This window comes from Xenopus tropicalis, chromosome 8 (assembly GCF_000004195.4).
Source record: "Xenopus tropicalis strain Nigerian chromosome 8, UCB_Xtro_10.0, whole genome shotgun sequence".
Classification (NCBI taxonomy): Eukaryota; Metazoa; Chordata; class Amphibia; order Anura; family Pipidae; genus Xenopus; species Xenopus tropicalis.
Genome location: NC_030684.2, coordinates 121,089,816 through 121,107,655, shown reverse-complemented (window position 1 = coordinate 121,107,655; position 17,840 = coordinate 121,089,816). Strand labels below are relative to the sequence as shown.

The 17,840-nt window shown below is 39.0% G+C and overlaps 2 protein-coding genes and 1 pseudogene across 2 annotated transcripts; 2 read left to right on the top strand and 1 right to left on the bottom strand.

Annotated features, from left to right (window-relative positions):
• Positions 1 to 2,870: 2,870 nt before the first annotated feature.
• Positions 2,871 to 4,068, top strand: LOC100144983 (uncharacterized loc100144983; the record flags this gene model as incomplete). The annotated part of the gene is given in 1 exon segment (NM_001126549.1): positions 2,871 to 4,068. A coding segment is annotated over 1 exon segment (810 nt). The 3' UTR covers positions 3,929 to 4,068.
• Positions 4,069 to 5,269: 1,201 nt separating this feature from the next.
• Positions 5,270 to 6,903, top strand: LOC116406802 (annotated as a pseudogene).
• Positions 6,904 to 7,519: 616 nt separating this feature from the next.
• Positions 7,520 to 14,330, bottom strand: LOC101734778 (Xenopus laevis cell surface glycoprotein 1-like). The gene is made up of 4 exons (XM_031890939.1): positions 13,730 to 14,330; positions 11,397 to 11,504; positions 10,637 to 10,700; positions 7,520 to 7,828 (listed from the first exon to the last, which is right to left on the bottom strand). The coding sequence occupies exons 1-4, from the start codon at positions 14,298 to 14,300 to the stop codon at positions 7,744 to 7,746; spliced, it is 828 nt and encodes a 275-aa protein (XP_031746799.1). The 5' UTR covers positions 14,301 to 14,330; the 3' UTR covers positions 7,520 to 7,743.
• Between the last annotated feature and the right edge of the window lie 3,510 nt (positions 14,331 to 17,840).

Here is a 17,840-nt window from a genome sequence, read left to right as displayed (position 1 = left end):
TCCCGACTGGTGTTTTATATGTAGATATTCTGACCCAAGAAACGAGCAAACAGTGTCAATATGTAAATAAAAACTTTTTTTTTTAATACTATATCCATATATTTAGTTGTCAACTGAAGTGTACTGGAATGGATTTATTGTACACACACGACTTATTTCTATGGGACACTCCATTTTTATGGGACTTTTTGCATATGGACACTTTATTCAGTTGGTATATTTGAATTACACTTGTACTTCTTTGCAGTGATCATTATGAGAGCATCTATATGGTAAGGGTGGGGCTTACCAACCACATAGCCACACCAGCCACATAGTGTGTAGGCTTGAGAAACGTTGCCTGGTTATTGGCACAATAAGCATTGTTCACAAGAATCGGAGTGCCGAGTTATATTTGACCCTTGGCAGTGGGACCAGCAGCTTGCACCCGGCGCTACAACTAGGGGCACATTTACTAACCCACGAACGGGCCGAATGCGTCCGATTGCGTTTTTTTCGCAATGATCGGTAATTTTACGATTTTTTCGTATTTTTTGCTTTTTTTTCGGCATCTTTATGATTTTTGCGTAAAAACGCGAGTTTTTCGTAGCCATTACGAAAGTTGCGCAAAGTCGCGATTTTTTCGTAGCGTTAACACTTGCGCGCAAAGTCGCGCCTTTTTCGTAGCGTTAAAACTTAAAAGGCGCGACGTTTTGCGCAAGTTTTAACGCTACGAAAAAATCGCGACTTTGCGCAACTTTCGTAATGGCTACGAAAAACTCGCGTTTTTACGCAAAAATTGTAAAGACGCCGAAAAAAATCGCAAAAAATACGAAAAAGTCGCAAAATGTTCGTTTCCAATCGGAATTTTTCCAATTCGGATTCGAAATCGTGTCTTAGTAAATCAGCCCCCTAGTGTAGTTAAGCATTAGCCATACTCTTTGCAGGCTTTAGGGGCTTTAGGGGTTGCTGCCATCTACTGGCCAAACTGCAAATTACAAATTACATTTGTAACATCCAAAATACAACTTACTGCTCTTATTTACTGGTACAGTATATGTAAGCTGAGCTGTCAACTGCACATAGCTCGGTGCCAGTCCCCCGGAGTCTCACAAGCTGACAGCTCTGAGTAAGTGTCAGATGTACAAGAGAGTGCATAGGTTTCTTCTGTAAAACTGTGTGGAAATCTATGTACAAGAGAGGGAAATGCAATTCCATTGTACATTCTTCTTCACAATGCAAAACCGTTACAGAGGCACACAGAGACATTGTAACTGCATATAGTACAGCATCCTCAGTATAAAGCCCCCCTTGTATTTAATGGCTAGACATTGATTCAGTATGATTGCCCCATCCATTATCCTTCCTTACATGTGTATCCAATAAAACCAACCACAGAACCGGTGGTACAGGTCAACTATAAATAACAGTAGAAAAAAGACTCCATATCACTGCACCAGCATCTAAAAGGAAGGCAATCTTTATTTTAATAAATAGCCTGCTATTATTCATGGTAATAAAATTAAAACAAGGAAATCAGTCTCCTTCCACCCCTACACCCCCAAAAAATGATGTACAGTATTGGGAACACAATAATAATACAGTACTGAGTGTCAGTCTGCATTTAGACCATGACATAGGGTTGCCACCTGTCCATGATATTGCCCCTCCCTGTGACATCACTGCCCCACCCCTGTGACATCACTGCCCTGCAACCTCACTGTCCCACCCCTGTGACATCACTGCCCTGCAACCTCACTGCCCCACCCCTGTGACATCACTGCCCTGCAACCTCACTGCCCCACCCCTGTGACATCACTGCCCTGCAACCTCACTGCCCCACCCCTGTGATGTTAACACCCACCCCATTCCCGGAGTTAGCAGCAGGGAAAGGTGACCACCCTACCATAACACCCAGGTGTCAAAACTATTGCCTCATAAGTAGAATACCCCCAAAATATAACCATCACATAGGGTCAAATAATACACAAAGATAAGAAAAGGTGTATAAATCAGTGCAATGGGGTATATCGTGAATACCCCAAGAAAATAGTGTCTATATAGTCTATATAAATAAGCTGCTGTGTAGCCACGGGGACAGATAATCAGTCAGAAATAAGGAGAAAAGGCTCAGGTTACATAGTAGATAACAGAAATAGTTCAGTCGAATCCCATTCTACAGTGTTTATCTGTTATCTACAAGGTAAACCTGTCTTTTCTCCTTTTTCAGCTTTAAATGGCTCCACCCCCATTGCTACACAGCAGCTTGTATATGTAAACTATAGTAGTCTTTGGGAAACAAGCACAACATTTTTTACCAATACAGGGGACAGTACTTTGCACACTGTGTTTAAGTGTTTGCAATTATTCACAGGGCTTTGTTTCTGAATGCAAAGACCCACGGTCTATGCTTAGAATCGAGCGTGGCCTGTGTTAGGCCCTGCTCAATTCTATATGGGCGGGCAGAGTGAGGCATGTAGGTATATTCCCCTATTGCCCCTACCTTGCATATTCTGATGCACAAGGTAGGAGCACAGTATAGAGTCCCCACCCCCACAGAGTTATTAATGACCCCTTGTAAGGAAAAAATCAACATAACACATATCATATAGGCAAATTGCAGACCTAGTACATTATGCTAGCAATATGTTTAAAATATATCATCCAGTTAATGTGCCATAAAACGAGGTTAGGGCAGAGTAGGCCCTACTCCTGGGTAGCCAGTTCTGTGACTGGCAGCAAAGGTAGGATATTGGCCCATGATTTAAACAGCATGTTGCTATCAATATGCAGGCAAAGATTTGGCTCTGTTTTTTATATGTATCAGTGTTAGATTAAATATTAATAAAAAATGGCCTTGTCTGTATTAGGAAATGTCTTTTTTCTTTAACAGATGTTCCTCAGATCTATTGCTGACTTGCTGCTGGCTGCTGTTCTGCTGAACCTGCCTTTGGCTTTATCCAAACAAGTTCATACAACAAGCTATGGTGGGACTTGCATAGGCCCCTGTGCACGAGAAAACACAGAATACTATTGGTGCAAGCAAATAGATGGCAACACTGGATGGTGGGATTACTGCTCCCCTGAGGAGGGTTATGATTCCTACTATAGGCAGTGTTTATCACCTTGTCAGAAGGTTATGGGTTCCAACTATGAGCAGTGTTTTACAGATAAAGGTTGGAGTAAATGTGGACGTGTAGTTGAAGAGTTTGAGAGTTACTATACCTCAGATAATGCACTTTGTGCAAGTGAGTGTAAACGCTATGGATCTTACTTTACATGCACAGACACAGATGGAATTGTAGGGAAATGTTCACCATTAAATAATGTAACTGCAAAAGGAGTGCCGTGCCGAATAGATCACGAATGTGGTTCATATGGTTATGGTTACACCTGGTGCTACACAGATACCAGTAATAATTGGGAATACTGTGGGAAAGTTATTGCAGACTGTCATCCAAAACGAATCAAACGTGCTATTGAAGATGATGAAGAGGTCTGTACAGTAAGAGATTTGGGAAACAGACGTGAGTTGGTACTAACAGCCGTCACCGTGCCTGAAAATAATTTCCGCCGACCGTCAATAGCACAATTTTCAGAAGCCTCCAATCTCATTGCCACAGTCACCACTGGCTTTTGTTTTCCCAATAATGCCCGTACTGTTACCTCTTCTGCGAACATTAGATTGGATATGCAAGGAACACATGAGCATGATGGAGTTAGGTATCTGAATGTACAACTTCAACTAAATCAGCCAAGGCGAGGAACCCCAAATTCCCAGGACCATTCTACAACTATTGCACAAATCCTTTTCCCACAGGATCTAGACACTACTGTCTTTTCCAGATACATAAGAAGAGCCCTGATTACAAGCATGCGTAGCGCTTACCATAGACCTCCTGCAAAGATTAAGATAACCATGAACCGTGTTGAGCGTGGATATATGTGATCTTTTGCTAAAGTATATACACATTTGTAAGGTAGAATGCTTGGATTCTGTATCTTTATATAATGGTGTGGTCCTATCATCCCTCCAGTAAATTAAACCAACAATATCCAATAACATGATAATACATAATAACATAATAATATGTTTCAGTTGGTCCTTTATGTTATCTTTGTACATGGGGGGGGGGAGGAAATATTTGTTAAGTTAAGTGCTACATGCAAACATTTGCACACTTTTAGACCTATAGACCTATAAAGTTTTCCCAAGAATTTCATCATTGCAGATTACACAAGATATAACTCCAGTAGAAGTTGGAATCCTGAATGGAGTTCAATGGCAGAAGCTTTGGTAAAAATGCCCTACAGACATCATATGTCCCATGCCACTGTAGCATTTAGTGCATAATTAAGGCATAGATACATAGTGTTCTTCCAGACCATAGAGACAAATCAGACATCATACAGGAACACATTTTCATGACATACAAGGTCACCTGATGCATTTCATGCCTCTCTTTAACACTTTATCAGAAGTGGAGTGACACACAACCCTTTACCTTATATAGCCCCATATTAACACTTCATTACTATGTATTCTAGCAGATATGTCATGGTTCTCTATGCAAGTTACCTCTACATATAAAATATCAAAACAGAGAGCCACAAAACCCTACATTTAATGGAACATGCATATAGATGTACATGCATGGAACACGTCAGACGACCTTGTATGTTATGGAAATGTGCTCCGATATGATGCAGCGCAGTTACTGCATTTTATATGTGGTAAAGCCACAAACATAAGTTCGCCCTATAGGGGCCCTTTACGTAATTCTCTTTTAGGAATTGCTGCAAGTCTCTGTGCTCCAAAACCGATATGCCCCTACGGATACAGATACCTTTAAAAATACTACAAATACTCCAAGCTGAGCTACCGCCATAAAAATAGCCTATTGGAACTATCATGGCTAAAATCAACACATTTAGGGGCGCATTTATTATGCTGTGTAAAACTAATTCGCCGAAAAAACGGAGTAAAAAGCTGTGTAAAATAAAGGGAAAAGATCGCCATCTGAACGCCGGATATTACGCCAGATATTACGCCATTATTTTCCATAAGTTCCGGTGGAAGATAAAACACGTAAAACAATTACGCCGATTTTACGCCGTTTTTACGCCATTTTTACATGGCGAAGCCAGGTGATGTGTGGCGAATTTTCTCGCCATTTTTTACACAGCATAATAAATATGCCCCTTACTGTATTTTATAAATGGTAACGTTCATCAGAGAAACCTACAAGGGTCATTTAATTATGTGAAGGCAGGCTGGAAAGTGCATAAAATGTCTGCAATCCAATTCACCACTTTATTGCCTTTCTCTGGTCTTGAATTGCCCCAGGGCCTGCATTCTTGCACTTCTGCTCCTGGTCCTTGTAAATTATCAAGAGATGTTTATACTTCAAGCTATGGTGGGACTTGCATGGGTTCTTGTCAACGTGAATGCACAGAATACTATTGGTGCAAACAAAAAGATGGCAACACTGGATGGTGGGATCACTGCGCCCCTGGGGAGGGTTATGATTCCTACTATAGTCAGTGTTTATCAGCTTGTCAGAAGGTCATGGGTTCCAACTATGAGCAGTGGTTTACACATAATGGTTGGAAGTAGATGTGGACGTGTAGTTGAAGAGTTTGAGCGTTACTATACCTCACCATGATGAATATATCACCCATGTGGTTCACACAATTACAAATATGACTGGTGCTACACAGATACCAGTAATAATTGAGATTACTGTGGCAAAGTTATTACCGACTGTGATCCAAAATGGTATAAACGAGTAAGAGATGTGGGAAATAGACGTGAGTTGGTACTCACAACTGTCACTGTGCCTGATACTGATTTCCACCAACCAACACAAGCACAATTTACAGAAGCCTCCCATCTCATTTACAGAGTAGATAGTGAATTTTGTTTTCCCATAATGCCCATATTGTTGCATCTTCTGAGAATATTAGACTGGATATGCAAGGAACATTTGAGCACGACGGAGTTCGGTATCTGAATGAACAACTTCAACTAAATGAGCCAATGGGAGGAACCCCAATGGGAGGAACCTTAACTCTTCCAGAGACATCCCACATCCATCCTCCAATCTAGATACTCCTGCCTTTGCCAGATACATAAGAAGAGCCCTGCAAACTAGTGTGCGTAGCGCTTACCATAGACCTCCTGTAAAGATTATCATAAGCATGAACCATGTAGTCTTGGAATATTGATAGTTTTCATTTCCACATGGGGGTGTTTTGCTAAATTATATACACATTTGTAAGGTTGAATGCTTGGATTCTGCATCTTTGTAAAGAGGATGGAAAATGATAGTGGAGAATGTGAAATGTCTATGGCGATTGTTTAATAAGTCTGATAATAAGAAAATGTTGAGCGACAAATGTTAATACAAAAGGTGTTATTTGACCACTACCTGTAGATAGCAGTAGAATCATTTTAATATAGGTGAAATAATTTAAGGGTAATTTCAATCACCAGACACCAGGGGCAGTGCAGGCAGGAAGGTATAAAAGGAGCAGCCACACCCAGGTTCAGGGTCTTTGAAGGAAGGGAATGGCCGAGTCACAATCTACTGGCCGGAGGTGAGCCTGGGCCACGTGTAGGAAAAGTGGGATAAAACAGTGAACACTAGGTGCAAGGGGCAGCCAGGTTAGATAGAACAGGAAGCTTCTGCCCCAACAGGGAGAAACCAGGTTCCAACAGCCACCCTATTAGACAAGGAATCCAGCATCAGTATAGGGACGGCTAGTGAGAAAGTACAAGAGCCTTATGGCCAGAATTCATTAGAGGCAACACCTATACAGGGAGGGGAGTGGTATAGCTGAGGAGTACCGGACTACAAGAGAGAGTGGAAGGGTATGAGCAGCTTGCCCTCCCTGCATCTTTACATTATGATGTGATCCTATCATCCCTCAATTAAAGATTAAATAGGAATGTGGCTGGTCCAGTCTCTGGCATGAATGTCTGTTCTCAGGTTTCTGCTAGAATTCCTTTATGTTATCTTTGTGCATGGGGTGGGTGTACCTTCCTGGGGGGTGGAAATATTTGAAGTTAAGCACTATGTGCAAATGTTTGTGCCCTTTACAGTTTATAGACCTACAAAGCAGCGTTTTCCTCCAGAATTCTAACATCATTGCAGCCAACACAAAATATGACACCAGTAGAAGAGGGAATTATCAACAGTGCTCAATGGCAGGAGCTTTGGTAAAAATGCCATACAGATATCATTTGTTCTGTGCCACTGTAGCATTTAGTATGGCAGTTGGTATGGCCAAGGGGAAAAAAACCCAAATTCTTAGTTCTGCGTTTAGAGCTAAATATGTATTAGATTATTATTTTATAATGATTTTTTTTAAATAACATTTGACTAAGAAGCTTTTTTTGTCCTTCATCTCTGCAAGTTTAGCTTTAAATTCAGTTTATGTTATCTCTGGGTAGAACTAAGACCAAGTAGCGATGTTTATCAGTAGTTTCAATTTTAATATCAAATCATTATAATCATTGACCCTTTGTGCAGCTGAATTAGTATAGCAAATCACATGAAGGTTTATTTGATTTAACAAGCAGGATTTTGCGTTATTGTGTATCTTTCCCTTTAAAGTATTGCTAGGATCGTGGTGAGTTGCACTCCTAGGGGTGTATTTATTAACACTGGAGACAAACATCAGCAGTGATGTTGTCCATAGCAACCAATCAGACCAATTTGTCTCCAATGTTAATATATACTTTCTTGCATCAGAGTCCAGTTAATATTTTCTAGGTTCTTGTGGCAGTTGACTTTCACAGGCGCGAGTGTACTGACTGAGATCCTTTCCGTTGCAGAATTGATTCCTAGAAAGAGAAAAGATAATCTGTAGGTACATCTGAGTTCTTTCCATATCAACTGCAAATATTACAAATCTGATAGTAACACAGTACAGGTATCGGACCCCTTATCCGGAAACCCTTTATACAGAAAGCTCCGAATTACGGAAAGCCCGTCTCCCATAGACTCCATTTTAATCAAAAAATTCAGAATTTTAAAACTGATTTCCTTTTTCTCTGTAATAATAAAACAGTACTTTGTACTTGATCCCAACTAAGATATAATTACCCCTTATTGGGGGCAGAACAGCCCTATTGGGTTTATTTAATGGTTAAATGATTCCCTATTCTCTGTAATAATAAAACAGTACCTGTACTTGATCCCAACTAAGATATAATTACCCCTTATTGGGGGCAGAACAGCCCTATTGGGTTTATTTAATGGTTAAATGATTCCCCTTTCTCTGTAATAATAAAACAGTACCTGTACTTGATCCCAACTAAGATATAATTACCCCTTATTGGGGGCAGAACAGCCCTATTGGGTTTATTTAATGGTTAAATGATTCCCTTTTCTCTGTAATAATAAAACAGTACCTGTACTTGATCCCAACTAAGATATAATTAATCCTTATTGGGGGCAGAACAGCCCTATTGGGTTTATTTAATGGTTAAATGATTCCCTTTTCTCTGTAATAATAAAACAGTACCTGTACTTGATCCCGACTAAGATATAAATACCCCTTATTGGGGACAGAACAGCCCTATTGGGTTTATTTAATGGTTAAATGATTCCCTTTTCTCTGTAATAATGAAACAGTACCTGTACTTGATCCCAACTAAGATATAATTACCCCTTATTGGGGGCAGAACAGCCCTATTGGGTTTATTTAATGGTTAAATGATTCCCTTTTCTCTGTAATAATAAAACAGTACCTGTACTTGATCCCAACTAAGGTATAATTACCCCTTATTGGGGGCAGAACAGCCCTATTGGGTTTATTTCATGATTAAATGATTCCCTTTTCTCTGTAATAATAAAACAGTACTTGTACTTGATCCCAACTAAGATATAATTAGTCCTTATTGGATGCAAAACAATCCTATTGAGGTTAATTAATGTTTTATTGATTTTTTAGCAGACTTAAGCTATGGAGATCCAAATTACGGAAAGACCCCTTATCTGGAATACCCTTGGTCCCGAGCATTCTGGATAACGGGTTCTATACCTGTATACTAAATGGATAAACTCTTGAAAAATGTGAGGGTTTTTTCCCAATATTGGTATTGCTCTCAAATTCATGTAAATGTGCATAAAACCTAAATATACATGACTTTTTATGCACGCAAGGCATTTTTATGGTGCACAGCATTTGTCTAGTAACACATAGCAACCAATCAGATGATAGTTTTCAAACAGGTGACCATTACAGTGTTGGACTGGGACTTCAGGGGCCCACCAGAAAACCTTAGACCATTGGCCCACTATCCAAACTTTCCTCACCCAACCTCTTTATTTTCCTAGTCTCTTTTATTTACATGCTAGCATCTATCTTTCCATCTATTTCTCCTCTTTATTCCCATTCAAAAATAGGGAATGACCATAAAGTAGGCCAAATGATAAGTAGCAGGAAGGTCCACTAACACTTGGGCCCCCCGGGAGTTTTCCTGGTATCCTGGTGGGCCAGTCCGACACTGGACCATTATATACTAGCTGCTAATTGGCTGCTATGGGTTACTAACTTGGCTTTGCATATAGTACATAAACTAGAGGGACCATGCATGAAACAGGTTAAAAATAGAAGCCTTCATGTCAATTAGGTTTCGTCCACGGGTACAAAATATCCTGTGATCTTCGCTTTTTTAGGAATGTTTTGCTGTATGTCTGAAAAGTCAATGCCATGGGCCTTTTGGATCACAACAACCTACTTATGGAGAATAGCAATCATTATATTGCCCTCCTCTGGAACTAATTCCCAGTGGACAGAACATTTGCCTATGGCACAGCATAGAACCCTTAAGTGAGAATTGCTAGGGAACCCTAAATTCCTCCTTCCCATCCATTATTTGCTTTATGGCACTACATTTTCTACAGGGAGCAAGTCATTCATTCATCAGATTGGAAGAGGCTGCTGGCAGCTGCCAGGTGTCTTGAATGGACAATGATACCCCATACACCATTACACTATGTGGCACATTTACTAACCCACGAATGGGCCGAATGTGTCCGATTGCATTTTTTTCGTAATGATCGGTAATTTAGCGATTTTTTCGGCGTCTTTACGATTTTTGCGTAAAAACGCGAGTTTTTCGGCGTCTTTACGATTTTTGCGTAAAAACGCGAGTTTTTCGGCGTCATTCCGAAAGTTGTGCAAAGTCGCGATTTTTTCGTAGCGTTAAAACTTGCGCGAAATGTTGCGCCTTTCAAGTTTTAACGCTACGAAAAAGGCGCGACTTTGCGCGCAAGTGTTAACGCTACGAAAAAATCGCGACTTTGCGCAACTTTCGGAAAGACGCCGAAAAACTCGCGTTTTTACGCAAAAATCGTAAAGACGCCGAAAAACTCGCGTTTTTACGCAAAAATCGTAAAGACGCCGAAAAAATCGCAAAAAATACTAAAAAGTCGCAAAATGTTCGTTTCCAATCGGAATTTTTCCAATTCGGATTCGAAATCGTGTCTTAGTAAATCAGCCCCTATATGTCATGTGTGTTAAATCCCCAATAACGTTTATCATCAGTAACATAACTGGGAATATAGAACAATATTAAGACTGAGACATTTCCTAATTCCCCTTCTTGATGAACACAGGGACTATTTTTTTAGACATATCTTACCACAAGTCTGTAGGATCTCTCATTGTTTTCATTTGACACTGAATGTATTTATGGACATTATCACCTGAATGGTTGACAAAGAAAAAGGCTTAAAAACATACATAATAGAAATCACTCATATACCAACAGTAATACTACTGTTACCATACATTTTCTAACCTCCTTTACAGAGCCTTGTGTCCAGGTAAATTATGTTTACTAATGAATATTAAAGGAGGAGGAAAGGTAAAAACTAAACCTTTATCAGAAAGGTCTATGTAAATACAGCCATAAGCACTTACAGTAATACTGCACTCCTCTATCAAAAGAAACACAGGATTTCTTGTCTCTTTTTTTGTAAACATGATGTTGAGACTTCCTCTCTCAAAAACATCCTTAATTCCCATGGCCAGAGTCTGCACAGTTCTCTCCTCTCTCCAGCTCCCCCTGCCACCAGAATTCTAAGAATTCTGTCCCCCCTCCCTTAGGAATGTGTGATCTGAGCTATAATGGCTAGAGACTGCAGGCAGGCCGCTACTTAAAATGGCAGCTGCTATCTTAAGCAAACAGATAAAGCTTTTAAAGTTGTTTACTCAGGTATGTTAATGGTTTCTGCAGAATAAATATAGTGTTCTAGGTGGCACTAATGTGGCAAATCTATTGGCAGTAAAATGCCAAAATGACTTTCCTTCTCCTTTAAATTATATCTATTTATTCTAGGTTGGAACGCTAAAAAGCACAATTATGATTTTATGATTCATTTAATATAATAAAGGCTTACCAAAACATTCACATGAATATTTGGCTTTATGAGACTTTAAGTTACGGCACCGCACTGCGTTCTTCTCACTGGGATGGAATAGGTTTGTCATTTTTAGAACGCAGATCCCTATTAAAAGAGGAAAAGGCTGATTTGCAAGAGAAAATGAGAAATATCATGCAGAATGCTAAACTGAATGCAAAATGTAAACGCTTAACCATGATTCACAAGGGTACTAGTGACTATACAGGTATGGGACCTGTTATCCAGAATGTTAAGGGCCTGGGGTTTTCTGGATAAGGGATCTTTCTGTAATATGGATCTCCACAATATAAGTCTACTTAAAATCATTCAAATATTGAATAAACCCAATAGGACTGTTTTGCCCCCAATAAGGGGTAATTATATCTTAGTTGGGATCAAGTACAGGTACTGTTTTATTATTACAGAGAAAAGGGAATCATTTTACCATTAAATAAACCCAATAGGGCTGTTCTGCCCCCAATAAGGAGTAATTATATCTTAGTTGGGATCAAGTACAGGTACTGTTTTATTATTACAGAGAAAAGGGAATCATTTTACCATTAAATAAACCCAATAGGGCTGTTCTGCCCCCAATAAGGGGTAATTATATCTTAGTTGGGATCAAGTACAGGTACTGTTTTATTATTACAGAGAAAAGGGAATCATTTAACCATTAAATAAACCCAATAGGGCTGTTCTGCCCCAATAAGGGGTAATTATATCTTAGTTGGGATCAGGTACAAGGTACTGTTTTATTATTACAGAGAAAAGGGAATCATTTTACCATTAAATAAACCCAATAGGACTGTTCTGCCCCCAATAAGGGGTAATTATATCTTAGTTGGGATCAAGTACAGGTACTGTTTTATTATTACAGAGAAAAGGGAATCATTTTACCATTAAATAAACCCAATAGGGCTGTTCTGCCCCCAATAAGGAGTAATTATATCTTAGTTGGGATCAAGTACAGGTACTGTTTTATTATTACAGAGAAAAGGGAATCATTTAACCATTAAATAAACCCAATAGGGCTGTTCTGCCCCCAATAAGGGGTAATTATATCTTAGTTGGGATCAAGTACAGGTACTGTTTTATTATTATAGAGAAAAATGAAAAAATTTGAATTATTTGCTTATAATGGAGTCTATGGGAGATGGCCTTTCCATTATTCGGAACTTTCTAGATAACGGGTTTCCAGATAAGAGATCTCATACCTGTACCTTTTCTACATAATTGGCTGCATCCTCTGTTGGTATTCTGTGCAAAATTGTGGGTAAAAATATTATATATTATATTTATGAGTTATTTCCAGTAAAAATATGTAAGGGTGCAGCCTGGTATAGCTTCTCCCCTTCCATAACTACTCTGGCAGGCTGGGCTTACTTTAAAGGGCACCTATCACCCCTATATTGTTTCCCCCGCCAGAGGTGCGGCCTAATAAAGCCCGCACTCAAGATAGGGGGAAACAAGAGTTTTAAATGCATCGAGGGCTTCCTCCCGGATAATAAAAGTGGACCTGTCACCCAGACATAAAAAGCTGTATAGTAAAAGTCATTTTCAAATTAAACATGAAACCCAAATTCATTTTAATATTAACACATCCAAACCCATTATAAAGGCAATTAAAAATCCCAGCTGTCAATCATATATTGCTTGCCCCGCCTCTATGCCTTAGGCATAGAGGTGGGGCAGACAGTAACTTTAGCTTTCCGTTCAGCACTACCTAGATGTCACTGCACATCTCACTTTTCCCCTCCCTCCTCCTAATTGTGTAGCCAGTGCATGGGCCTGGGCATCAGGTCCCCCATTCTGGCACATACACAAGATTTTGGCATGATACACAGCTTGCCTTAATAACAGTGTCCACAAAATGGTGCCTGCCTGCTTGCTTTGATTGAGTAATTCCAAGACGGAAGGAAACAAAATTTATATTGTTTATATAGAGTAAGTAAAGTTTTTTTTACTCAACTAACAATATAGAAAATAGTTTGGAGTTATGTCTTAGGGTGACAGGTCCCCTTTAATGTTTAAATTATTTTTTAGTAGACAAGGTATGGTGATCCAAATTACGGAATGATCCCCTTATCCAGAAAACCCCACGTCCCAAGCATTCTAGATAACAGGTCCCATACTGTATGGTTTTCTGGAGTAAACTTACTGTTAGTAGCATTTTTCCCTTGCCCTATATATACAACTATAGTTATAATTAGTGATTAGTTCTGCTGCTGTGGGAGGAGGGTAAACAATGAGAGAATTCACTTATAACACTGGTTATTTATCACCACAAAGTGATTTTTGTTTTGTTCAAATCAACATGGAAATTTACTTACAATCAGCAGCACTGAGTCCTCGATATCCAACCATTCCAGCCTCTCTGAGTATTTCATAGACAGCACAAGATGTATCTCCTTGTTCTGATTCCATACTGTTTGAATTTTCATTAGACTGATCCTCACTGGCTGAATCACCTTCAGACTTACTTAGACTGTAGACTGTCGACTCTGCTGTACTATATGTACCTGAATCTGTTGAGGTTGGACTGCTACTCATTACAGTACTTTCTAATACATTGTTGTTGACTGAAGTAACTAGTAGAGCATCTTTATTTTCCAACATATTTCCATCAGTGTTATAGCTACTTGAGTTAGTTGGGAGGGGATCACTACTGTCTGTAGGCGCATCAGCTGCTGCCGTTTCTGTTGTGTAGCTGTCTGATCCAGTAGTTAGTGTGTTGTAAGTGTTATTGTAGCTTCCCTGATCTGAAGTAGAGTTACTGGCATCAGTCTGTTGTTCACTATTTACACCAGTTGTTATGTCACTGTCGTTGCTTGTAACCATTTGGTTATCCTGTGCCCGTAATGTCCAAGGGAAAAGGACAAGCAGACCCAGGATCAGCTTCATGTTGTAGAACTGGAAGTTGCAGCTACAGTGTCCTGTGATATACACAACAGAATATAAAATTCAATTCAATCTTTGAAAAGTAAATCACAGTTTAGTAAATAGAATTTTAGATAGAAGTGCATAATATACAAACATACAATTATACAAAATATAGAGTGGATTTGCAGCAAAATTCTGAGACAAAAAAGTTGCCAAGATCAAAATGTCACTGAGACAAAAAAGTCACCACAAAAAACGCCCATTGACTTTAATGTATTCGGAGTAAGACAAGAAAGTTGCACGTAAAAAATGTCTTGCATAAATATTGCAGGTTTTTTTAGTAGTTTTGCAAATTTTGTAGCAGTTTTGTGAATTATTCGGAGAAGCAAAACGGGACAGATTCACTCATCACTAAAAATATGTATAGACGCATTCAAATGTGCGGCACTGGCAGAGTTCCTGAAGGTTATATAATAGCATTATTGGATATTCAGATTATTTGAGATATAGGCAACACATAAGAACATGTAAGGAAAGGCTATATATATATATATACTCGAGTATAAGCCGATCCGAATATAAGCTGAGGTACCTTATTTTACCTAAGAAAACTGGAAAAACGTATTGACTTGAGTATAAGCCTAGGGTGGGAAATGCAGCCGCTACTGCTAAGTTTTAATAATCAAAATAAATACCAATAAAATGACATTAATTGAGGCATCAGTGGGGTTTCAATATTTATTTCAAGAAAAACAGTAAACTAGCTCTGTAAGTGGAGAAGAGGGTTAACAAAAACAATATGAGTACCACCCCACGCTCATTGGCAAACTGGCAGCAGACCTGGTCCCAGAGGAGATGTAAGGGGAAATAAGTATTGCTAGTGGGAGCCTAGGCCAGGGCACTGGAGGGTCTAGTTGCGGGTGGCCTAATTTGCACACAAAGGACAGAGGGTGCTAGTCTAGAGGGACCCATCGCACCCGACTCGAGTATAAGCCGAGGGTGACTTTTTCAGCACATTTTGGGTGCTGAAAAACTAGGCTTATACTCGAGTATATACAGTAAAAAAAAAAAAATATATATATATATATGATAAGGTATTTAAAGAGGTAGTCCACCTTCAAATGAAATTTTAGTATAATCTAGAGGGTGCTATTCTTAGATAATTTGCAATTGGTCTTCATTTTTTAATGAGATATTTTGCCTTTTGTTCAGCAGCTCTCCAGTTTGGAATTTCAACAACTATGTGGTAGCTAGGGCCCAATTTAACCTAGCAACCAGGCAGTGGTTTGAAAGAGAGACAGGAATATGAGTAGAAGGGGGCATGAAAAGAAAAATAAGTAATAAAAAGTAACAATGACAGTACAATTGTAGCCTCACATAACATTAGCGTTTTGGCTGCCGGGGTCAGTGACCCCCATTTGAAACCTGGAAAGAGCCAGAAAAATAAGGCAATGATTAAATAACTATAAAAATATATGAAGAGCATTTGAAAAACAGTAATATGCCATTTTATAACACACTAAAAGATGATCTGAATGTACACTACCCCTTTAACTATGTAAAATAGATTGAGACTGTCTTAGTGACATATTTATAAGGTAAAACAAAATCTCCCTTACTGTTCCTGAAGTCTTCAGCAGGTTGTAGCGAGAGTCACTGCAATACCTTGTTTTATACCTCTCTTGTCATGTTTGAAAAGAGGAGGAAGCGAGTGGCATGTTGCCTTTACAAACAAAGAAATTAAATGCCTGCTTAATCCATTTATAGCTCACTTTATCTTTTCATATTTGCGCTCTTGACACTATGACATCATAGTGTCAAGAGCGCAAATATGAAAAGATAAAGTGTGTTTTGTTAGCAGAAAATATCTAAAAAACATATTCATGCTATCAACAAATACTTTTTTTCTTATATTCTTGAAAGTATGGATATGAAGTTGCTACACATTTACAGCCAATTTCATATACTTTAAAAGAATACTGTCATGGGAAAATATGTATTTTTCAAAAACCCATCAGTTAATAGAGCTTCTCCAGTAAAATCCTGCATTGTAATCTGTTTTTCAAAAACACAAATAGATTTTCTTTACATTTAATTTTCACATGGGGCTAGCCATGTTCTTCATTTCCCAGGGAGCCACAGTTATGTGACCTGTGCTCTGATAAACTTCAGTCACACTTTACTGCTGACCTGCAAGTTGAAGTGATATCCCCCCCTCCCAGCAGCCAATCAACAGAACAATGAGAAGGCAGCAAGATAGCAGCTCCCTGTAGATATCAGAATAGCACTCAATAGTAAGAAATCCAAGTCCGGCTTGGGACTCCTCCAGTTACATGGGAGTAGGAGAAACAATAGGTTAGCTGAAAGCAGTTCTAATGTGTAGCGCTGGCTCCTTCTGAAAGCTCAGACTCAGGCACAATGCACTGAGATGGCGCCTACACACCAATATTACAGCTAAAAATACATTTGTTGGCTCAAGAATAAAATACTAAATGGTAGAGTAAATTATTTGCTATATAAATAGTGTAATTTAGAAACAAATAGTACCCCATAAAAATTATGATAGTATCCCTATAAAAATGAGAGTATGATGTATGATGATGCAAAAAAAATCAAAAATATGCAGATTTTCATATTGTAGCAATGCTTATTCTACTAATAGGGGCTAATTGTTAGAAAGAGAAGCAAGAGCAATTCAGATTGTTTTCCACACAGTCTGGGGGTAATTGCTTGTGTGCCATTAGACTCTAGTTGTGAAACAACATGGCACACTACAGGCAAAATGCTGCACTTGGTGCGTTGGTGATAAGAGCAAGAAACATATGTGCAAGTCAATGGGTTTTTGTATGGTGTTATGCAAATGTCTGCAGTACTAGGCACATTAGAAGTAAATATGTTTGATTTTCCAGGCACAAGGTACCAGGTATGGTTGAGGTATGGTTCCTAAACGAACAATTTGAGTGGGCACCTGTTTTATGTCATGTCAATATGTGATAGTAGTGCATGTGAGCATGAAAAGAAAGGACTTTGGGGTAGTTATTTTTGAATTCCTGACTTGGTGGAAAGTTTTGGTTGAATAAAAACAAGATTTACTACCAAATAAAGCCCCCTGTAAGCTGATAGGGTGCATAGAGGCTGCCTAATAGCCAATCTTAGCCCTTATTTGGCTCCTCCATGAACTTTTATGGACTGTGGCTCATGAGTAAGAAAGGTTGGGGATCCCTGCTCTAAAAGAACCTTGTTCGTCATCTTAATCTTTTGACTAAATATTACAGTTCAGCTCTGAGCATGCTTCAAAGGTCATCAAACAGGCAACAGAGACCATCCCTAACACGCTATGGAGCAAATCACAACTCTGATACCTCCATTAACATTTTGAATTCGAATTGAATAAGAACCATCTGTTAGGTTCAACCTCTCAGCTAATCCCCCAACTTCACTGGCCCACTTTTGCCATCTGTGCCTATATAAAGGGTGCAAAATGTTATGATCATTTTTTCTCTTTTTATTTGTCAAAGAGTTTGTCCGTAATTACAGCTTGAAATGTCAAGGGTAAGACAA